This window comes from Poromitra crassiceps, assembly GCF_964638095.1.
Source record: "Poromitra crassiceps genome assembly, chromosome: 14".
Classification (NCBI taxonomy): domain Eukaryota; kingdom Metazoa; phylum Chordata; class Actinopteri; order Beryciformes; family Melamphaidae; genus Poromitra; species Poromitra crassiceps.
In genome coordinates, this window is record NC_139633.1 from 26,964,219 (window position 1) to 26,988,479 (window position 24,261).

The window sequence follows — 24,261 nt, forward strand, 5'->3', positions numbered from 1 at the left end:
ATGACCAGACATTCTAACTGATCCCATGTATTTCTAGTAAACCCATCTAAACTACAATAACGATTTGCGAGAACCCAAAGCCCCTCAGACACATACAGTAGGTATGTAACCAATAGTGAAGTCAGGTAGCTACCTGTACCCTTACTGGAAGCAAAAGGTTTTCCTGCTCCCACCCACACACTGAGCAAAGAGGAAGGGGTCATAAAGACAGGGCACGTGCACACACACTCTCACCTATCACGCGCACACACACACTCACCAATCACGCACGCACACACACACACACTCTCTCACCTATCACGCACACACACACTCTCACCCATCACGCACATACACACACAGAGAGGAACGACCAGGATTGCTTCAAATGTCATGAGGTGACCGTCTGTTTTTCCCCTTACAGCGTTTAATGTTGCCATTTAAACAGAAGGTCAGCCCACAGTAATAACTTCCCTTCCCTTCCTTAATGGGTAGCATATTTCACTGACCTGAAAACACTTTGGTGAAAACAATCAGATTTAATATGCTGGTCTTTGGGGTGTGCCGTGCACGTGCTCCTCTCCGTCACGTGACATGGCTTCTCATTTTCCCATCCGTTCTGTTACAAATGTACGCCGTCAAATTAAGCTGAAGATGTACAAAATGCATAATCCTTTAATGCAATGTAGACACGGCAGAACAGCAGCATAAAACCATACAACTGGGAGCAGAAAAAAATACACTGTATTTAAGTTGAAACTAAACTGCCACACTAAACACACTCATTTTCGTAACAAGGGAAATTCATGGACCCAAATAGTACAGAAATGGGCATTGACACCATTAAATGACCGAAGTGACGGGTAAATATGTCAGGATCATGAACAGCAGGATATCAAATGAGGTATAACTGCTTGCAGCTAACGTCCAAAGGTGTGAGCAACACATGGGTACCCAGAGGTTTGAACAGCGATAACTGATGTGAGCATAATCAATAGCCAGATACTGTGATGATCACCATAGAGCAGAAATGGCCACAAAACAAAACACCATAACCCATTACATCACTGAGGATAGGCTTTATACCAATTGTTCATTGATTTCAGCAATGAAAATGCATACAAATGAGGCACAATACAAAGGCTAGCAGACTGTTAGTAGAAGGCTTACTAGCATTTAGGATTCCTTCTGAGTTGGTCACTGTTGACTGTAGAGCTGCCACGATTAATCGATTAGTCGGTCAACAGAAAATTAATCGACAACTATTTTGATAATCAATTAATCGTTTTGAGTATAATTTTAAGAGAAAAGGTCTAAATTATCTGATTCCAGCTTCTTAAATGTGAATATTTTCTGGTTTCTTTACTCCTGTATGACAGTAAACTGATATTATTTTTGAGTTGTGGACCAAACAAGACATTTGAGGGCGTCATCTTGGACTTTGGGAAACACTGATCGTCATTTGCTACCATTTTCTGACATTTTATAGACCAAACAACTAATCGATTAATCGAGAAAATAATCGACAGGTTAATCGATTATGAAAATAATCGTTAGTGGCAGCCCTAGTTGACTGCATTGGAAAACGGTGTGGCTTTCACATGAGGTACAAAAAAGCAAAAGAAAACCATTAATATGTATTCAATTATTTATTCACTGACTGAATATTTTTGACCAAGTTCAGCAACTGGTGTAACATGAATAATGCTTGTGTGTGTAGGTACTGTATTGTATATATGCGATATTGTAGAAATAAACATTTACAGAAGCTATATGTTGAATGAATCTATGAAGAATGTTTAAAGCTGTACAAGTTGGAAGCTATATACAGTATCATGATTTCACAGGAGTGATTTTGGGCTTTTGAGTCTCAAATGTCAACATCTCATCAGTCATTGATCATCTTCCCAGTCTCCAGGTCGATTTTGTTGAGTTATTTATTACTAAGGGCAAAACCCATCAAAGGGAACGAAAACCAACCAGTGGCTTTGGGCAGAGTTCGGTCTGTGTTATGTTTCAAACTTTCAATTAGCAAGGCACCAATCAGCTTTTCTGGGGCCAATTTTGTAACGGTGCGATCATCGGCTAATCCCTGACCGGATCATGAATTCTGCATTGGACCCAGGCTTTTTACTAACAACTAACATGAACTTTTACACGTTAAACAGATTTTTTTTGGCTGCCATATACAGTAGCTGGCTATCCATGTGTAAATAAATCACAGGATTTATGTTGGTGTGAGCTGATTATTGAGCTGCTTACTCACCTTTTGCCACTGGTAGCACACGAAAAGTTTATTTTTGCAGCAAGATCGGTTCTGCCTTCTGTCCAACATACTGTATTAACCTCTTGACCTGCACAGTAACATGTAAGGATGTTAGGATCCTCTTAACGTGCACAGTAACGTGTCAGGGTGTTAAACTGGTATCTGATCATATGCAGCAAAATTCAAAACACAAAAGCGGCAGTAGAAACGGTGATTGATTGGATCGACGATCACGATCGCGTGTTTAGATCGTTTATCGGCAGATTACGATCGGCGGCCGATCAATTGCTGCACGCCTAGTTGCGATTGCAGTGTAGTCTTGGAAAAACTACTACTAGAGGGTGACAGTCTGACAGAAACCACAACAAATTTGTAAATGCACAGCAAAACTACTGGGTGAATGAAGCCCTTGAATGAAGAGACTTTTTCATTTTTCAACCAGCTTTGTATGATTACAAAATCAGTAGTATAACCAAAATTGGACAGTTATTGAGTTGATTTGAGTTAAGTTGTGGGGGTGCAGAGTTACTCTCTCACAGAAATCTCCACGTAGCACATTAGATTCAAGAATGATTAAAGGGACTGAAATCCCTTATAATACATTTCATTTTATGTCGGGCTGCTCAGTCTCCATAAAGAAGAGACAAAGTTTTGGTTACCACTTCCACTCCATTACTTCCCAATGAATATGATTGGCAAAGGAAAGGAACAGCACAGACCAGCAGGCTGTTTAAGGCAGCCAGGTGCCTCAGAGGCATTGAGTTTGAATTTTTGATTTCAGAGCAGGGTCCCCACACTTTCTTGGACATTAAACTTCAAGGTCTTGTTTGGTGACATTCAAGGACTTGTCATGTTTTGGGATAACACATGACATTGGTCAAAATTAGAATTTTTTTCCCCTCATCTTGTCAATTGATGATGAATTTGGGTGCTATATTTTAAATTTTAAAAAGTCAAGTACTTACAACAATGTTCAAGGCCTTATGTTAATTTTCTCAAATCCACAAACTTTCAAGGATTTTCAAGGCCCACGGGAACCCTGTCAGAAATCGCCTCTTTTTTCCCTGACGTTCAAGCCCGGACACAGTGACACTTCCGATGGAAATTAAAGGCAACAAACGCCGTTGATCACATGCCTCGAAAACTCTTCTTTAAAGAGCTTCGACATGGTTAGACCAATCTGCACGGCTGAGGCTTCAGAGTGAAACGTTTCAACTACGGTAGCCCTCAGCCACGTCTCCTTCCGCCAGCTCAACCTCGATCAGTCTGCCGCGCTGCTCGTAACCACCGGAGGAACCGTAGTCTTCAGTCGGGCGATCCCTTTCCCTGTCCAATCTGCTGCGCTGCTCATAGCCAGAGGAGGATCCACAGTCTCCCTCCTCCACATCTCCATCCAACTCTCTGCCCTGCGCGTAACCAGGGTCCTCCCCTTCTCTCCGCCTGTCCTCCATGCCACCGGAGGCGCTGTCATCCTGGATCGACACCCCGATGCGTAGGCGGCCTTCGTCCTCGGGGGTTCGGTCATCCGGGGATTCTCCGGATGACAGTAGGTCTGTGTCCGTGGGTGAGGAAGGATGGATGGAGAGTGAATCTGGAACCAGGGAAGCAGTGTCTCTCAGGATCTTCTGTTTCAGTCGTCCTGGGAAGATCTACGGGACACAGGGGGGGAAATCAAGAGAGGGGACGAGGTGGAGAAGGACAAAGCGAGGTCAAAAGGTTAGTAGTGTCGGAGTTGGAATACCTACGATTGATTACGACCCTGTTCTCTCAGCGGGGGAAATGTCCTCCGGCAAAGTTGAAACTACAGAATGATTTCCATTAAAACGAGACTCATTCGATCCAAACAGAGCTGGCGGGATGAACGTACCATAGAGGCTGGTAAAGAGGCGGAGCCATGGTGGGTCTGCTTCCGGTACACCATGACGGCGATGCCACAAATCACAGCACCGATCAACAGGGGAAGCCCGATGTAGAGAGCGGTGTAGTCTAGACCAAACACATTCAACAGTAAACACACACGATGTAGAGAGCGGTGTAGTCTAGACCAAACAGATTCAACAGTAAACACACACGATGTAGAGAGCGGTGTAGTCTAGACCAAACACATTCAACAGTAAACACACACGATGTAGAGAGCGGTGTAGTCTAGACCAAACAGATTCAACAGTAAACACACACGATGTAGAGAGCGGTGTAGTCTAGACCAAACTCATTCAACAGTAAACACACACGATGTAGAGAGCGGTGTAGTCTAGACCAAACTCATTCAACAGTAAACACACACGATGTAGAGAGCGGTGTAGTCTAGACCAAACACATTCAACAGTAAACACACACGATGTAGAGAGCGGTGTAGTCTAGACCAAACACATTCAACAGTAAACACACACGATGTAGAGAGCGGTGTAGTCTAGACCAAACACATTCAACAGTAAACACACACGATGTAGAGAGCGGTGTAGTCTAGACCAAACACATTCAACAGTAAACACACACGATGTAGAGAGCGGTGTAGTCTAGACCAAACTCATTCAACAGTAAACACACACGATGTAGAGAGCGGTGTAGTCTAGACCAAACAGATTCAACAGTAAATACACACGATGTAGAGAGTGGTGTAGTCTAGACCAAACTCATTCAACAGTAAACACACACGATGTAGAGAGCGGTGTAGTCTAGACCAAACTCATTCAACAGTAAACACACACGATGTAGAGAGCGGTGTAGTCTAGACCAAACTCATTCAACAGTAAACACACACGATGTAGAGAGCGGTGTAGTCTAGACCAAACTCATTCAACAGTAAACACACACGATGTAGAGAGTGGTGTAGTCTAGACCAAACTCATTCAACAGTAAACACACACGCAGACAAATTCTCAATCACATTACACACAAAAATATACACAAACACGCGGTTGCTGATACTTGTAAAAATAAATAAATAAATAAATAAATAAATAGGGGCTTAGAGGGAAAACGCAGAAAGCATGTCACATATCTGCCTACGTTCGCGGGAGTATCTCTATCTTTAACACTTTCGCCCGCTGTGCTCCCGATTGGTATTTTCATCCCGTCACAATCAACCATCACCACACCAGCTGTATTCATAATGGTTCATTCACTCACTCACTCACTAGTCCCCATGTGGTGCTTCTCATATAGTGAACTATATGGGGAACGATCCAATGAGTTTCAGACACTACCGCATTGCATTCAGGTATATGGGAGAAAATGTAGGGTACATTCGCTGTTTACTTGAAATTGCAGACAGTGCATAGTGGGTATTTTATAGTGGACTATATAGAGTATATTATAGTGAATCGAATTAACAGTTGAGAATTCGGACACTAGTAAAAAATGGCAAACACACTATATTAGAGTCTAATATAGTAATAATAATAATAATTAGACCACTATTTCTGTAATAGGGAACTGTTCCAAACAGGCCTAGTGTTTTGAAAACCTAGTACAATAATCATCACTTCATGTGGAAAACATGATGCAGTGATTCCAAGTTTACATTAGAATTTTTTTTGTCCAAGATCCTACTCTTTGGTGTGGTTGTTTGGTCCACTTTTGGGGCGCAACAGAGTTCAATTGGTGCACCAGAGTTTGATGGCTGCATTCACACCTGCCCAAACCAACCGCACCAATAGAGAGCCACAGGGATGACGTATTTTTGTAGGCTGAATGCGATAGTCCCGAACTTCCTGGTTCATCACTGTTTCTGTCTATGGGATTTTTGAATGGGTTTTTGCCGCGATGCTTCAAATAATGTCTCTGGGCAACGCAAGATTAATGAAACGCGAACCAGAGTTCAGTCGGATAATCTTCACACATGAGGCCCACTTTCATGAGTTTTGAAGTGTAAATGAGAGCCCTAGAAGTAAAAAGCTCGAGCTAAGCTAATCCAGAACTACACACTGTCGCATAGGCTTCCACGTCACGTCAGCACTCAACCTGGACTGTTGTTGATGTGTGCACTGATTACCCCGGGCTGAACGGGGCTGAACCAGGTGAGGGAAAGAGAATTTCCGTGTTCGTCCTTTGAAGTGGACCATCGACTCAACAGTGTAGTCTCATTTAGCCGTTTGCTAGCTAGCCGCCCTTTTAACGGCACGTAAAAGCTTCAAAACTCATAAAAGTGGTCCTCGTGTGTGAAGATGATATTACTAAACACTGGTTCGCGTTTGATTAAGCCAGCGTTGCCCAGAGAGATTATTAGAAGCATCGCGCTAAAAACCCATTCAAAACTCCCATAGGCGAAAACAGTGAAGAACCAGGGCTGTTAGCATCGATGATTTCCGGACTCGTTACTGCGGCTCTCTATAGACCCTTCTCACGGGGGCCATTTTGTGTCGAAAAGGCAGGGTAAACACAGGTGCAAGCAAAACACTAATGAGGGTTTCAAACTTCCATGATTGGAATTTTCTCCACCAACAGTAGTCCTAAATTATGCAATGCAATGGAGATCCGACTCTCACATTTCTCATTGAAAAACTCAAGGGTTGTTGAAACTTGAAAGTCATCCTAGGAAACGTAGGAAATCTTATGGAAATAGAAGTAGATGAGGCAGGTTGAGGGAATGTTGAGCACTACACACATCCTCACAAAATAATAAGCACTGAAAATCACTGATTGATGACATAACTGGTGTGGGGGGTGGGGGTCACTAAGTTTTACAATTTCACTTAACTGTTTTTTTTGTCATCCGGTTCCTGTGCTGACGCACAGTAGTCTTGTGTGGCTACAGCTATGTCATTCCACGATCCATCTAGTATCCTCAAACAGTATTTCTCCTGCCCTGTGCCATTCACTGGAAGCTCCTCCTCGCACACACTATCCTCGCAGGAAAACTCTGTTTTCTTCCCATCCTTCTGCTGAACACACAACAATACAGGACAGTTCCAGATATAAATGTGATAAAGACAAGCAATGTTCTGCTGCGGTGTAAGTACTCTTCTGCTGTGGTGTAAGTACTCTTCTGCTGCGGTGTAAGTACTGTTCTGCTGCGGTGTAAGTACTGTTCTGCTGCGGTGTAAGTACTCTTCTGCTGTGGTGTAAGTACTGTTCTGCTGTGGTGTAAGTACTGTTCTGCTGTGGTGTAAGTACTCTTCTGCTGCGGTGTAAGTACTCTTCTGCTGCGGTGTAAGTACTGTTCTGCTGTGGTGTAAGTACTGTTCTGCTGTGGTGTAAGTACTCTTTTGCTGAATGACCTGTATGGTGTTACTACAACTACAAAACACCAAGACCAACAGTATTATTTGTGTGTCTGACCTGGGGTATAGCTGCAACGTTGTATGTGAATTCGGGCAGTCTCTTCTTGAAGATGAACCTTTGGTAGTACAAAGATGGATGCTGGAAGCTGAACTTGATAACGCCACCTGGCTTGAGGGTGATGTTGACCGGCGGGAGGTCGACAGAACCTGGGAACCAACATGAACACCGTTCACTTCTTGGACGAATCACAATTTATACTCAGCCCTCAAACCTGAAGATGTTACCGTTCTTCATTTGTATAAACTCAATCATCTTATCATCCTAATGCAGTCAATGTTAGCCTATGCAGAAGGGATTTGTCTCCAGTAACAGTAAAGTCTGATCTGCACCATATGTCCCCTTACATTTCCTCCTACACCTACAGTGCCGATCCTATAGAGATAGTCCGCATGTCTGGGAACGCCCACAAACTGTTATACGGCTGGCGCGCGAGTGGGGTAAAACCGCCCATATATCTCATGGGCTGACTCACCAAAAGACGGTGCTGCAGCTCTAAACTACATGTTTGGGGGTTCTAGAGCAGAACACAAGACGTCTGCTCAGATGTGCGTTTACTGCGGTGGTTAAATCCCCGATCGTGTCTGCCTGGGCTGGGCTATCAGCTTTGCTGAATGGATAGAATGGGGGAATTTACCCCACCCTGACCCCGCCCCCAGCAAGGCTGAGCCAGCTAACCCAGCGTCTATTGTGGGCGTTCCTAGAGCCTGTATGGGCGTTCCCAGACATGCGGACTGTCTCTATATCAGTTAGCTGTAACCGCAGTGTCAGCATCAATTCCACAAGTCACATTCCTTGGTTCTAAAAACAACAATAAATGCCTCGTTAAAAACATGTTAGCAATGTCTCCCTTCTTGTGTAGATTAAAAAAAAAAAAAAAGTTCACTCAAAAGTAGATTTTTGCAACCGCTATTGTGGAATTCATTTATACAATGTATTTACATACATTTTTCATTAGATTGTCAACTAATATAAGGTGGTTGTCACCACTTGGTTTCATGCTGCTCAACTGCAATGCATAAGCAGAATAAACAGCAGAACATTTAGCTCAGAATAATACCAAACAGGCCTCCAAACCAGAGCCGTATATATAGAAGAGTCTCCACATCTCCGTTCACCCCAATGGACCAGTTTTTTACTCTCAAGAGTTTCAGGAAGTAAGGTTCTGGATTAAGCAGCACTGTCGAGTTGCAGCAAAATGGACAGTTTGTGTTGTACTTTGAACGTTTTTTTTTTTTTTTATCAAATTGTACATTATCAGCTTTATTTTAGCATTCAAAAGTAGCGCGAGACCCCTTCCTGGCTGTTCATTGGCTAATGAGTCACGCATTTTGGTCCTCCACTGACACCACTCTCTCTCTAAAGTGCTCTGCTCCAAACTATTTGTGCAAACAGCTACAGTTTGGTGGCAGCAATGCTGGCCCTTCCTCCAAGAGCAGGAGGTGCTCATGGCCAGTGTACAGAACAGCACCATCTAGTGGTGTAGTCAGCATTCAACTGATCAAGAATCAGTGTATGGATTCATCATTCACAGAGTCCGTTTCCTGACCTCTAAAAGGCTAAATGTTGCCATTGTAAGCTAGATGAATACAAACTCCTCTACTCACATTGTTGTTGACTTGGCATAGACAACGTGGAATAGGTGAATTTTATTCTCCTGGCAGCGTCAGATTCGTTCCCTCCAATCACGGCAGTTACAATAAGGGAGTAGTCTTTACTAGGATCACTGAGGGAGGAAACGTCGATCTGGAGGTTTGATGAGTTGTCCCACAGTGGGGCAATGAACCTGTAGAAGATAAATAACGTGAGAACTATGTACACACACACACACACACACACACACACACACACACACACACACTCTCTACTGACCCGTTCGTTAAGTCAATGTCTATCCTAAATCTAGGCATCAAGTCCAGCCGGGTGTAGTTCCAGCGCAGAACATTGTGGAAGTTGTGGCAGTGAAGAGTCACGTCGGTCGGTGGGGACACTGCAGAGAGAGACACATGTTAGACTGCAGATACTGTATATCTGAGGGCTCAAAATGTACGGCCAAATGTCTTCAACCAACAATAGAAGACCTTCAAACTAACATCAGACCATAAACAATGTTGGTGGACGTTCCTTTATGCTTCTGAATGGTCAAAGACAAGACGTTCCTTTATGCTTCTGAATGGCCAAAGACAAGACGTTCCTTTATGCTTCTGAATGGTCAAAGACAAGCATTTAGACAAGTCCTTATCACTCAGTGTGGGAACAGGCCTTATGTTCATGAAATCATCTTTAAAAATTATTCTGTACTCTGAGTGCTGACCTCAACCAAGTAGGGGTGTCACAATATATCGTCCCACGAAATTTCGCGATAGTAAAACGTCACGATATGTATCGTTGAGATGAAATCTCATATCGTGAAAAAAAAAAAAAAAAATTTTTTTTTTTTTTTTTTTTTTTTTTTCAAAAGTAGACAAAGAAACGTCTTTGTTTGTTGAAGTTCAATGTGTGGAAAGTAGTTCAGTTGAACAAGTCTCTGAAGAGACACATGAGAAGTTATACAGGAGAGAAACCATTCAATTGAGTTTCTGGCAAAACTGTTTACTTGACAGGAGAAACTGAAGATGCATAAAAAATAGACTAAGAAAAGTCTTCTTGTTTGAGTTTGAAGAAAAACTGAAGATGCATAATGAGAATTTATACTGCTGAGAAACCTTTTAGTTCAAAGTAAATCTAAGTGACGGTGTAACTCATTCTATTTCAAGATAAGCCTTATCTCCAATCTCATGTTTTTTCTAGTTGTTATTGTAATAACAATTTCCCACAACAGCATGTTTTGTATTTGTGCATTTCAAATAAAATACTACTTTTCCAGTCATATATTGTCATTATTCAAGTTTAAAAAAATATTGTTAAAATCGTATCGTATCGTATCGTTATCGTGAACCCAGTATCGTGATACGTATCGTATCGTGAACTGAGTGTATCGTGACACCCCTACAACCAAGTGCTGCTACCCATTTAGTCCATGACCTTATCCCTCTGTCGGTGTGAATTTCCCTAAGGGGAATAGAGAGGAAAAGTGACCACCTACTTCCTGCTCCACCACTGTACCAGAGATTTTCATCCGCCATTTATTTTCCCATAGACATTTCGAAAAATGCTTAGAAAAATTATTTTACTTCGTCAAACCAAAAGGTTCAGCTATATTTAGAATCCGGAGAGACCATAGAACATTTCACTCGGACCAAAACCAAAGAAAACTACATAGAAAAAATATTTTCTTTAAATCCGCAATTTTTTTGCGTTCTGGTCCGAGTGAAATGTTATTTGGTCTCTCCTGTTTCTAAATATATCTGAACCGTTTGGTTTGAATTAGTATAACTCTTTTTATAAGCATTTTTCGAAATGTCTATGGGAAAATAAATGGCGGATGAAAATCTTTGGTACCGTGCTGAAGCAGGAAGTAGGCGGTCACTTTGCCTCTCTATAGTGCGATCTTATCTCATTTTAAAAGCCAGGGAGGCAGAGCTGTAGCTAATATGTTGCAATGACATATAATTCCCACTAGATGGCAGAACCTAACTGCATGGACACACACACACACGGACACACACACACGGACACACACACACGGACACACACACGCCTCATAAAGTAGTGGTATTATTTCCTTTTCTATGATAATAATAATCAAATTTTGTACGTACAAAACACAAGCACTCTGAATTTGAAAAACTCTTGTCTTTCTTCATTTCCAAAACATTTGGAAAAGCCCATAAATCACAGATTTACCACATTGTTTCCTCTCAGTATGAACATTTCGGCCAATACAGATAACCGATATTAACACTGCTGTTATTTTGCTCATCGGACCGATACCGATGTATTAAGAAATGACTAACATCGGACGACACCGATATATCGTGCATCCCTATGTTACACACAAGGTCACCTATACACATTCAATCTACTGTCAAAATATAATCACATTGATTCTTATTGTGCTTTTCAAAACCCAAAGTGGCCGATACCGATTGTGAGATACATATCGATGCATCACTGCTATAAAGTTTGTAGGCGGAAAATAAGAATGGAACAGTGAACCTGTCATTTAGAAAGTCCATCACTACACTTTTCAAAAAAAATAACAAACTAATTAACTCCCTTCTCACACATTTTACATTCAAATGACACCAAAATTGATGCACATTATAAAGACCCTAAATATCAAAAGGTTATATAAGGTTTGGAAAAATATCAAAAGATATGAAAACGTCTGACTGTCTGTAAAGTGTAAATGCTATTGTACAGTTCCTGTAATATCTCTAAAATCTTCATGAAAAAGACATGTTGTAGAAACTACACTTGTGATGTAAGTAACCAGTCAGAATAATTGTCCAATATTTTCACATCTTACAGATAAACCACACAAAGTATCAGGATTGTATCTGTTGATTGCAAATTGAGTTCTGCTGATTGTATCTCCTGCCTAAGCCCTCGTTACACTCCATTTCCTTCTTCAGAAGCAGGATATTTTTTTCAACATGAATCATCACTGTTGCATGTCAGGATGCCAGAGCCGAAACGGCCAACCTGGTGGAGTGGGCGGGTTTGAAGGTCTGGACCTACTAGGAATAAATTGAGTGAGACCGGGAACTAAGTGACTCAACCAGGTCAAGTCCAAACTTGTCATAAAGAAATGTATGTCAAGTCAAATACTTTTAGTACAAACACACAGACCGCTTGTGTCTTACCTCCTTTCTTCTTTTTGACTAAAACTGCCTTCGCAAACAGACAAGAAGTACAGGTTAGAAGGCCTAAACTACTGTAGGTATAAAATATCGAGACAATTGCCATAGTAGCAGCACTACAGTTACAGTAACAGTTCAAAGTTTAACAAACAAAAACACTATTAGCTATTTGTTTTTCTGAGCTTTTTGGCTCAATGTAGAGGAAACCTTTGTACACTGCAAATATTTGGGAATTAACAAGTCCATGACTGATAAAGGTCTTGCACATAAAGTGCATCGATTAGGGCTGCACAATTAATCGTATTTTCATCGTCATCGCAATATGAACATGCGCAATAAACACATCGCAACGACTGCCTGAAACGCAATGAATAACAAAAGTGGTTTTATTTACATGCGTCATGCATTCCCACTCAGCATCTGATCATTTTGTCTTGTGTTGTAAATCCAGCATACACCTTTCCCTTGCAACAGTGCGCTCCGCCCTTCTGCCAAAGCCCAAACACACTGTGTGTAGTTTCAGCTAGAGTCAGTGTGTATTTCATTTCTTTATTCAGTGGGCATAGGCTATGTTTGGGGACTATGTTAGCATTATTAAAGCAGAAAGACATAGGAACTGTATAGCTAATATGCATACTTTAATATTTGTTTATTTATCGCAAGTCGTATCGTCATCGCTATATCGAACAATGTTATCGCACATCGCAGATTTTCCTCATATCGTGCAGGCCTAGTATCGATTGTCAGAATGTAATGTTAAATAATGTACATTTAAGACAATTCTCTTAATTCTGCCCCCTTAAGCTTCTGGCATACTCTTCGCGCCCAGCCAAGCGCATAGGGCGTGCGGCGATTATGACGTCATCGCACGGGGCGTGTCGGGGGGTGAGGCCTGAGCGCAGCGCGGCGCGTCCATGGAGATTTTTCTATCAGCGCGTCGGGTTTTGCTGCCTGTGCCTGTGAGATCTCCGTGGTAGGCTATCAGCGGATATCTGCTGTGATTGAGTCCTCACCGGCGTAAAGTCGCCTTTGAAGCATGACGTTCGATTATAACGAACTAGTTGTGTGGCTTAGCCTTCCCAAATGTTGAGGGTCGTTTTTTATAATTTTATACATAGAATTGGGAACGTTACATTCAATTTCATTCAGACTGCCTGGCGCCTGGAGCTGCGCACTGAGTATGTTCTGTTTTGGCCCGCGCAGAGTGCGCGCGCCCTCCTCGGAGCCCCGCCTCTAGCGCATGCGCGAAGACCGAAGAGTATGCCAGAAGCTTTACTGTCATCATTCCATCATGTCATCATTAATGTCAATCATTCCATAGAGTGAGGTTGTCACATTTGATTTTATTCACATTATATGAGTATATTCTACAGCACATAGCTTTCTGCTGATCGGTGATAGTACCCTAATAGTTCAGTGTATCATGCCTGCTGATTACTACTATGCTAATCATGCATGCCAATAGATGCTGCTAATGCTAATTCAGTATATTGTTATGATCTATTAAAAAAAATCAAACATCTCCCAAATTGACCAAGCTGTGCATGTACAGTAAATATTATGTGCGATAAAAGCAACTTGCCGCCAACTGCTTTTCCCCAGCTGCCTTAGTTATTGTTGCTTGCAGCCATGCTCTTCTTCTGATAGAGTGGCAGAGCTATGATAGCTTAGTCTCGCTGGCCAGCCTCCTCTCCCTTCCGCCCGAGGAGTCTGGCGCCGCGGAAACAGGCAACTGGGATAAGCCCTCCCCTGCTCTACAGCTGCTCTCCCATTGGAGCGACTGTTTCGGTGACAGCCGGATGTCCGCTCCCGGCTTATTACAAACTCTGTCATTGGCTCCGACCATGTCAATCAGAGCGGCTTCCGCTCCCTCCTCCCTGTGTGTCGCTGTAAATAGTGCCCTGCCGCCTCAGTGAAAACAACAACGCTAACTAGCTAGCAGGCTAACGGCAGAAACCTACACGCTAGCTCGTTGCTACACGCTGAAAACGGCAAGTTGGATTGTTGAAAACTATTTTCCAAGGACACTGCCGCTAATCTGCCGCCCATCGCAATCCCACTACGGAGACCTGCGGCGCCAGACTCCTCGGACGGAAGGGAGAGGAGTCTGGCCAGTGAGATTAATGATAGCTTACAGTTTAATGCTGTTTTAGGAGGTGGACAGGAAGACAGATGTTTTGTTCTTTCAACACATATTTACACAATCCTCTTCACATTGTATTACGGGAAGTGACCTGGCATAGTTTGATAGACTTGCGCAATCACTCTCTCTCTCACACACACACACACACACACACACACACACACACACACACACACACACACACACACACACACACACACACACACACACACACACACACACACAAATCAGTCTCTATGGGCCAGCCACACAAAGGCTAATAAAAACACAAGCAGTGCAATCAGAATGGATTGGCTTACAGCTGAGCTGCCTTATAAACTTCAAAACTCCCAAATTCACACAATATAGGGCCTAGGCATGGGTCGGTTTGAACATTTTGAAACCGGTTCGATATTCCCCAAAAAAACGTATCAAAGCGGCTGCAGTTGGTGGCGATAATGCACCTCTAAGCTGGTATGCTGCCAACCAGCACGAACACTGAATACAAATAAGCAGAACCTTTTAACTGTAACAACACACTGTTTTTATTTCTCATAACTATTCAGCTTAACTTTTCTTCAAACATCAACATAATAAACAAAATAAGACTTTTGCCTACTAGTGCAACTTGAGAAGAGGCTAATACGAACAATAGTGCAATCAGAATGGACTGGCAAAAAAAAAAAAAAACTAAAAAAAAAAAAGAGATTTTTTATTTATTTATTTTTTTAGGTTTTTTCGGTTCGCACGTGATCAAACCGGTTTGGGCTCGTATACCGAACCGAACCGGTAAAACCGGAAATCGACCCATGCCTAGTGGGAGCTAGACCCCCCTGGGAGCTAGACCCCCTTTGAGGTAAGGACGCCAACGAGAGAGCACAACAGCCAATGACAGCTCAGCGATGATCAGCCAATGGCTGTATGCTTGTAGCCTACGTGGAGAGTGATACTGTAGGTAGGAAAGTGTACCAAGCTTGGCCCAGCACTACTGACCACATAAAAAATATATATTATAGGTGAATTTTGAGATTACAGGGTGCACGAGGCTCAGACTGGGAGATTCCGGTAGACTAAACCCAAACACTTTCAAGTCCTTCCCCCCCCCCCCTTTAATCTGAGCTATTTCAAGTACTTTCCAATCCAGACCAAAACGGTCCATGGTGCCCAGTATGAAATCACCCCATGGGTTGAAGCAATATTAACACAACATTGGACTGAAAGAACGAAATGAGGAAGGAAGGTTGACTTGTTGTGTTCAAGGCCAAGGCCGGATGCATGGCAGGGAGATAAGTCACCAGCAGGCTACATTGTTTCCTGTATGGTCAGAGGAGTCACAGCTATAGCCTGCTGCTATATCAGGTCAAGAGCGTATGTGGGAGGTGTGTGTGTGTGTGTGTGCGTGTGTGCGTGTGTGTGTGTGTGTGTGTGAGAGAGAGCACGTCTTTGACATCCTCTGCAGTTGAATGACGCAAAAAAACGGAACACGGCAAACGAGACCCAATGAATTCTGAGCAACCAGCTAGGGCCGTGCAATTAATCAAATTTGAATGGCGATCACAATTTTGGCTTCCCACAATTATGAAAACAAGATAATCGAGATAAAGCAATTATTTTGTATATATTATTTGCCTATTTATTTATAATAAAAAAATACCTTTATTTTTGTGTATTTCTTTGTATTTAAGTTCAATGATATAGTTCAAAGAAATCCAGTATTGTATTAAAAAGACAAGTATTTTCAAGTTCAATAAATGCATGATGTTGAAGTTGAAGTCTGAGTCATCCTCTGCAGTTGAAGTTGTGCATAAAACCTCAGAACTACAATCTGAGCCTGACTTGACATCGAGTCAAGTTAGACCCACTTTCTTCTCAAACTCTCCTTCCAGAAGTAAGAAGAGGAAGCAGATGTTGTTCAAGTTAAAAAAAAGGAGACACTGGTTAGGTGCACATTGCAGACCAAAAAATGACTTGAGTGTTTCCAGAATGCTGCTGCAACACACTTTAAAAGCAGAACAGCACAGGCAACTGTTATGTTTATTTAAAACAAAATCAATATTTCGTAGCTGAGAAGTCAGCATTGTTTTGAAGGGTGAGAATGCTGGCAGTGTACAGTGGCAGTCAGACATGCTGATGGCAGTGTCTGCGCAGCCCACCACACAGCAGCTTTTAGCTATGTTTAATTCAAGGAAAATGACGCTGGTGTATGGAAGTGAATGGACAGCTTTCCCCGTGATGAGCGTGGCCTATTTCATGCAGTGTCTCTATTGGGGATTACCTGGGGTGTGTTCAATCTGCAGAACGGTGTGCACTGTGTGCACCTTGTCATGTTTGCTCGAAACGGTACGCAACGGTGCGCGATAGGCTTTGAGGTATGTTGTCTCTCGTTTCATTAGCGTGTCAGGGGTTTTACCCAATCAGCAGCAACGTGTATATAAACCCTGCCGTTTAAAGAGGCAGTGTGCAGAGTGGATCCATCTAACAGATAGGTGCAACGCATAACACAACAGGGTGTTCAAAGCACCGCCATTTCCATTTAAATAAACGGTTTGCTACGTGTTCTCGGGGGCTGAACTCAAACCCGATTACCTGTTGAATTATACTGGTATTTAATCATCCTTAAAACGTCTACAGTGCACACAATGGGCACTGGGCGTGGCAGCAACTTACGTGGGCAGTTATTTCCTGGACTCAGTTTCCCATAATCCTCCCACACCTCACATTTGCTCGTTCCCCTGATTCACCCACCTGCCAGCAATCACCCATACACACCTGACAGCACCCTGGACTAATTAGCCCCAGTCACTGCCTGTGTATTTAAACCCTCTGCTCAGTTCATTGTGTGAGAGTTGTTCCTAGCAGCAAGATCTATGTGTGCATCTATGAAGAGAAATCACACACACCCTTTGTACCCCACACCAATGTAATAAATTAATAGGCTCGTTTGAGTTGACTGCTGCCTCGCCTGGAAAGCAGACGAGAGCAGCCGAGCGTAGTCAGGTGAGGCGTCAACAAGTCGAACACCCCCGCAGCACACTCACTGCTGCTTTTCTTCTTCTACAGTTTTGTTTAACAGCGGTTCATAAACAAATTAAAACATGCATTAGCGCCACCCACACTCACTGCTCAAATAACACAGATCTTCAGATTCCTTATTTTTATTTTAATGTAGGCATTACAGGTGGTATTTATGTAAAATATGGAGTGACAGCTTGGAATAGATATAAAATTGAAGTTTCTACACTTCGCTGTGGGTTTGCGATGCACCCGTGTCGAACCAACGGGCGCTCAGCTTGACGCGTTTCTCGTCATCCTCTGTCATCCGCAGTCGGGCGCAGTTGGTGGGGAGCAACTGCGGCGCCTCGCTCCAAATCTGCGCCCGCCTCGCTCTCGCGAGAGTCCCGTGGCTCACACACGCAGTCGGAGCAGGCGGAGCAAGTCGGACAACTTTTCTAACCATCGTGCAACGGGGCAAGCAAGGCGCTGGTCGAATCTGTGCAGAATTTGCTCATCTCAAACGAGCCTATTGTTACACGTACCTAACCGGATTGGACTGGGACATTCCTTTCATTGCAAACCTGACCGTTGCACCGTGGTGATGTTGGTTTCCTGAACCCCCTCAAAACCTTTCTGACAAGTTGATTGTGGATTATGCTGGATTAGGTGTAACATGATATTTCAATGGGTAAGGCTATGCATGTCCAGGCACAAATGAAAGCAAGACTACGTCTTGGACTTGGAATGCCCCGGGTGCAACACTACACACTAGATAAGAGCTATGCCACCGTGTACAGTGAGTTATCAAAACCTGCGGTCATGTGGTTGGTTTTTATGTTATGGTATTGTCTTATTTTATGATTGTTATCATTTTATTTTTATTTTCATTTTCATTTTAACAGTGCACGCTTCTTCTATCAACCACTGCAACAGGAATTCACCAACCATCCTCACCGCTTTGTTCTTGTCTAAATATAACATTTTTCCCACAACCGAGTCCTCCCTCTATCTGAAAGCTAGACTACTGTGTGCAGAAAGCCTGTTTGGAAATACCAATCAATTCAAGTATCAATCAATCGAGTATCAATCAATCAAGTATGTCAATCCTATGTGATAAACAAGCCAATCAATATCTGAGAATATTAACATGTGGTGTGATGTGAATCAGATATAAAATCGGGAGATGCTAAGCAATAAATGCAAAAAAAAAAACTATATTCCCATAAAATCAATTGACATCACTTTTACCAACCTTACTATCTTTACCAATCTATTCTCAATTTTCTATTTTGATGGCATTACAGTCTTAGGAGACAGTTGTCCATGTGCACATATTGATTAGGCTGTCAGTGGTAAATCATAATGCCTAGGACGAAATCTGACAGTGTCAGAAATGTGCATAAAAGTTCATAATACTGCACAAAGACAAATTCCTCGATTGTAATAATATGACTACTCACTATGGCTATTCAAATGATCTTGACTCTTGAATACATGGGATAAACGCGGATAAATGAGACGCGCGGCCCAGCACGTAACAGGAAGTGAGTTGCCAGAACTGCATGAACTGTATAAACAGCGGTGGCTCAGGAGGTCCCTGAAGATCATCAAAGACACAAACCATCCCCACAACAGCCTGTTCTCCCTGCTACCCTCAGGGAGAAGATACAGGGTTCCAAAAGCACGCACAAATCGCTTGAGGGACAGTTTCTTCCCGCAGGCCACGAGACTCCTTAACATACACAAATAGTGTAGTAGCCGTACTGTACCGCACTGTAGCTGCTACCATAACGTATGTCTAATGTTTAATTGTATGTTTAATAAGGAATATGCTATTTGCACCTGTATGTCAAATACGCCGAATTTAAAACGCCGAGTTTAATTGTATGTTTAAGGAATATGCTATTTGCACCTGTATGTCAAATACGCCGAATTTAAAATGTTTAAGCACGTCTAAAGTATGCACATGACATGTGCACCTATGTGCAGTGAATATGCCACTGTCTCTGACTCTGTCTTATCACTATACTGCCTTATTGCTTGTTGTGTCTCTTGTTGTTTTTGCACTCATATGCCCTACATTTGTACTATGTTGTAAACGGAGTCCACAGCACAAGAATTTCACACGTGATACTTGTACCATGGAGTGACAATAAAAATCTTGAATCTAAACATGGTAATGTTAGCAAGGATATATTAATTAATATATTGCAATGTCCTTTTGGCAGGCCTCCCTGCTTCGGAAATACTTCCTTTTCAGCTCATTCGGAACACAGCCCAGACAGGCTGTCTGGTCTACAATTTACCTAGATTTTCCCATGTCACCCCCCCTTTTCCCAGAGCTTCACTGGCTTCCCATCCTGGCACGCATCAAATTCAAAACTCTGGCACTGGCTTTCAAGGCCGTTCACCAAACAGCCCCCTCGTACTTACAGTCTATGGTCACTTTCCAAACCTCTCTCACCGCCCGCTCCGCCCCCTCCACTAGTGCAGGACGTCTCGCCCCTCCCCTGCTACGTGGGCTCAGAAGCCGCTCTCGGTGGAGACTCTTCTCGTACCCGGCCCCAAAATGGTGGAATGAACTTCCCCCTGACATAAGGACTGCCGCATCACTACCCATTTTCCTCAGAATACTTAAAACTCATCTCTTCAGACTTTACATAGAGACCCTTCCTGAATTCCCTCCCTCCTCTCTGCCTGCTTTCCATGTGTTTTTAATTTAATTCTCTGTTTCTTAAATGTATGTTCACACTTTTAATCTCCCCTTTTATATTGGCTTCTCCTATTTTCACTATTGTTTTTCTATTTTGTCTATTCATGTTTTATTGTGTGCTGTATATGATCATGCTGTAAGTCGCTTTGGATAAAGGCGTCCGCTAAATACCAATAAAGTAAAGTAAAGTAAAGTAAAGATTAACGATTTTTGAGTGAGTCTATTTCAGCAACACCTGCACTTATCGCTGTGTTTACTCTCGTAACGCTCACGTTCGGGAGACGCCTTTACTGTTTTGTCAGCGGCGGCCTGTATTTCTCGTCATCGACTACAGTACAACGCAGTCTCTGATTGGCCCGGCTACGTCATCAACTCTGACAATGTGGGGGTGGCTACAAGTCCAGACTGATCGCCGGTGGAGTCAAACAGAATGTGAGGTCAGGTGATCAGGACGGTCTTACCAGTCTAGGCTGGAAATTTCCATCGATATTGCACACATTCCTACTGGTCGCAGACAGAGGTAGATAAAGAACATAGATGTGGCTACTTAATGCCTAAACACAAAACAAATGATAGTTGGTTTAGCTCCCACATGTCCTGCATTTGGCTGCCGTTAATTTCCCCACCCTGACCATTGCTCAATGATAGACCTATCTAGATGTAGGGTAGCTTACACATCCTTGCCTGATCATCAGATATGTCAGAACACAGCTGACGTCAGGCAAAACACTCATCCTTGATGAGTATTGATTTTTATCTTAACACATTCACTGCCAGCCGTTTTTTTTTTACTGTAGGTAGGTTCTGCCAGAGGGTTTTTTTGAGGATTCTGGCTCATCTTTCAAGACCCGAGGATTCTTTTCTGCTAAGATTTTGTGAACACACAATATCTCAAAAGAACTAATAGAATGTGTGCTTTCTCTGTCTAAAAGAGTTAGTTTGTAGAGTTAGTAGTTATGTAAGCATTAGCAGTTGCAATACAGCATGGTTTCAGCGTCTGAAAAATTATTTTGAGATAAACGGCTTTTTGTGAAATTCGATAGAACAGTCACTTTAACCATTCATTTTTGGCATCAGTAAGACGTCAGACATCTAAACAATAGTTTTGAACAGTAATTTCCTCCATAACAGCAGGAAACCCCCCTCTGCTTCCAACTCCTCCCTCCGTGGGCGTTCTCCTCCGCCCTCCTTGGCTCTGCAGCGGGTCTGTGACAAACGAGTTGCTGCTGCCTGTCTGCTGGCGGCCGCTGTGCAAGTCTGGATGTGGGCTCGCTCGTTTCTTGGGGTTTGTGTTGAGAGCTTTGATGAAGCTTTTGCGATTCTGGTCTTATTTATGCTGCGTGTTTCAAAGTGTGTTCCACCCGTAATCTATTATGCAAATTTGCAATCCCGCACCGCCAGCAATCAGCGTGAAAACGAAAGCGTTTTCGCCAATCCATTTTCAAGAGAATGGCTTCCTCACACTGCTTTTTGCTTGCCTTCCTCTAGTCTGGGAGAGCACTGTCGCCACTTAGTGGGTCGGTGGAATGGGTTGTACATGTTCGGTGGCTCCAATAATTATATAAGAGATGTAAAAGGGTTAGATGCACATCCCACGGTCAAAAAAAAAAAATCATTTTTTTGACGTATTAATACGTCATTGGCAGTCAACCGTTGGATTTTTTTTGACGGATTAATACGTCATTGGCAGTGAACGTGTTAACGACCCATCAATGATAGAGACACTGCATGAAATAGGCCACGCCCATCACGGGGGAAAGCTCTCCGTTCACTTCCATACACCAGCGTCATTTTCCTTGAATTAAACATAGCTAAAAGCTGTTGTGTGTAAAAAAAATCGCCAATTAAAGTTGTTTTGTACTCCCGAGCAAAACAAGGAAGCCATTGAGAATTGGCGAGAAGAAAAATGTGGATCCAGCTGTCAAAGAAGTAAGTTGGAGTGTTCATCTTCCGTATAAATGATCTTTGTGCGCAACACGTGACCATACACGCGACATAGAAGAACGGCAGGATTGGGTTTTTTTTTTTCTTTTCTTTTTTTCCCCGTTTTGGCCGTGGTTTCTGAATGGTGGCACACTCCGAAGTGTTTTTACATGTGGTATATCTGGGCATCGAGTTGACTTGGCACATCTCTATGGAACATACTGTGTATAACTGCCACGTCGTGGGTTGGCCTGGGACCTTCACTCTCTCTTTCCTTCCCCTCTACTGTATATATAACTATCTATATAAAGGCAAAATGCCAAACGATAATCTAAAATGATGCTATGCCCTCCAACCCATTAAGCCACCAGGACAACCCTAATCTAGGTCATGTGGGTTTTGGCAGACACTGTCGTGCAGCAGCACCGTCACCATTTTCTTCGGCACGGTCGAGGGTCCGGGGATTACCAGTGAAAGAGAGGCCTTCCAGTTCGAGATAGATGGTATTCTTCCTACTAATCTCCGGCTTTAGGCAGGAATAACTACAGGTGTGTGTGGTTCCTTCAGGGTTTTGATTCACACCTGTGTTGCACTTGCATACTCAGTTCTGTATCGTTCTGAAGTAAAGGCGCTGGAAATATACTTTAGCCTGGGCGTCTTGTTGGGTAAGGCAGTAGTGGAATTTTCTTCACAAAAGGAAATTAGCAAACAAACCGCGTCACTGGGTGCCAACGGCAATGGAACCCTATGGAGCGTGAGCTTGAGCATCTGACTCTAGCCGGCTGACCCCGTTTACAGTTTAAAAACTGTGACAGTTCACACAACTTTAACACGACATGCATCTATTATACATCAAACTCTGCGCTACTTCTGCTCTCACTCAGAATGTAAGCGATGTCATGTGATGCATAGTTTTTGAGATATTAACGTTTGTTTGGAACGACTCATACTAGCTGTGGGGTTCCTAAAGATAACAAGGAATAGAAATGGCTCACTCAGCAGGTCAGTTGAAGCAGTCCGCAATACTTGCAAGTATGACTAATGTTAACGTTATCTGACTTTTTCTTCTTCTTTTTTACTTACAGTTGCAGAAGGCAATATTATTTCATTATAACATTATAACTTAGGTCTGACAAAAAACAACAATCAGGGTTACCTAGATAGAACATAATAAGTAGCCATCACGGCACGCAAACACAAACAATGGTAATTTGGGTCCTACTCTGCTGTGTTACTTGAATGCCAATAACTGTGCTTGTGCGGCGATACTTTTCAAATAAGAACATTTTGGGTTTAAATGTTTTAAAACATAGTTACTTATCATAACATAAGTTATCCTTTACAAGTTCAGCCACACACAAAACAGTGCCATAATGCCATTATTCTGCTAAAACAAGCGTCAACTGTATATAAGAAGATCAGACACGTTTTGTTTTGTTATAGTTTAAACAAAACAAAACATGTTTTGTTTACTAAAAGTAATACCTGCAAAAGGGGAAAGCCTACAAAACGTCACAACAACACACGGGTAACGTTATTTGGTTTGGCCTAGTGGGATTTTCCAAACATGACTCACCTCCTCCTAGCACATAAACATATGGCCCATATGTTTACGTGCTAGGAGGAGGTGAGTAGCTGAGTAGCCCCTCCTGACAGCGCTGGCTATGGTACATTATTAGCGTATATATGGTGCATGTGGAGCACTTACCATGGGCGGCGACCTGTAGCATTAGCGTCCCAACCACAGCGAAGACGAAGGCGATTTTGCTGGTTTTCGTCCCCTCCATATTCCACTTATAGTCACTCACTCACTCAGACTCCTCACTGCCTGTTCTCAACAGGGGAGAGGGAGAATGTGACAAAACCCTCACGCTACTTGGAGTTAAGATGCGACGTCGCAAGCAAGCTGGCGTTTCCCGAGACACACAGGATAGAGTGATTCGCTGGATGCAGAACGGATGTGGCGCTTGCCTTTACACGGACGTCACTAACTAAAAAACCTGGATAAGACCCGCCCACTTCCACCGCCCCCGTGTGGATGAGCAGGATAAAGCCAGCAACAATTTTAGGGTGCGGTTGTTTCAGGTTGTTTTAGGGGTTAGGGTTAGGTTTAGGGTCAGGGTTTAGCGTTAGGTTTAGGGTCAGGGTTTAGGGTTAGGCTTACGGTCTGGGTTAGGGGGTTAGGGTTAAAATCGCTAAACCGGAAGTAAAATTGTGGGAGATTGTCGCTCACTTCACA

General features: G+C 42.9%; 1 protein-coding gene across 2 annotated transcripts; it reads right to left on the reverse strand.

Moving 5' to 3' along the window:
* Positions 1 to 636: 636 nt before the first annotated feature.
* ifngr1l (interferon gamma receptor 1-like) lies at positions 637 to 23,935 on the reverse strand. 2 transcript variants are annotated; one of them, XM_083650354.1, is made up of 7 exons: positions 23,731 to 23,935; positions 9,398 to 9,515; positions 9,133 to 9,311; positions 7,526 to 7,674; positions 6,945 to 7,125; positions 4,113 to 4,231; positions 637 to 3,894 (listed from the first exon to the last, which is right to left on the reverse strand). In XM_083650354.1, exons 1-7 carry the CDS (start codon positions 23,807 to 23,809, stop codon positions 3,457 to 3,459), a joined length of 1,263 nt encoding a protein of 420 aa, XP_083506480.1. In that variant the 5' UTR covers positions 23,810 to 23,935; the 3' UTR covers positions 637 to 3,456. The 2 variants fall into 2 exon arrangements, with proteins under 2 accessions (XP_083506480.1, XP_083506479.1); XM_083650353.1 differs by having other exon boundaries at positions 6,945 to 7,128.
* Between the last annotated feature and the right edge of the window lie 326 nt (positions 23,936 to 24,261).

Bases quoted from the DNA above. Each gene is read 5' to 3' on its own strand.
- ifngr1l (XM_083650353.1), bottom strand. From the start codon at position 23,809: ATGGAGGGGACGAAAACCAGCAAAATCGCCTTCGTCTTCGCTGTGGTT. The intron at 9,516-23,730 runs GTAAGTGCTCCA...CTCTCTCTGCAG, and splicing joins GCTACAGGTCGCCGCCCATG to TGTCCCCACCGACCGACGTG. The intron at 7,129-7,525 runs GTCAGACACACA...TTGTGTGTTCAG, and splicing joins ACGTTGCAGCTATACCCCAG to CAGAAGGATGGGAAGAAAAC.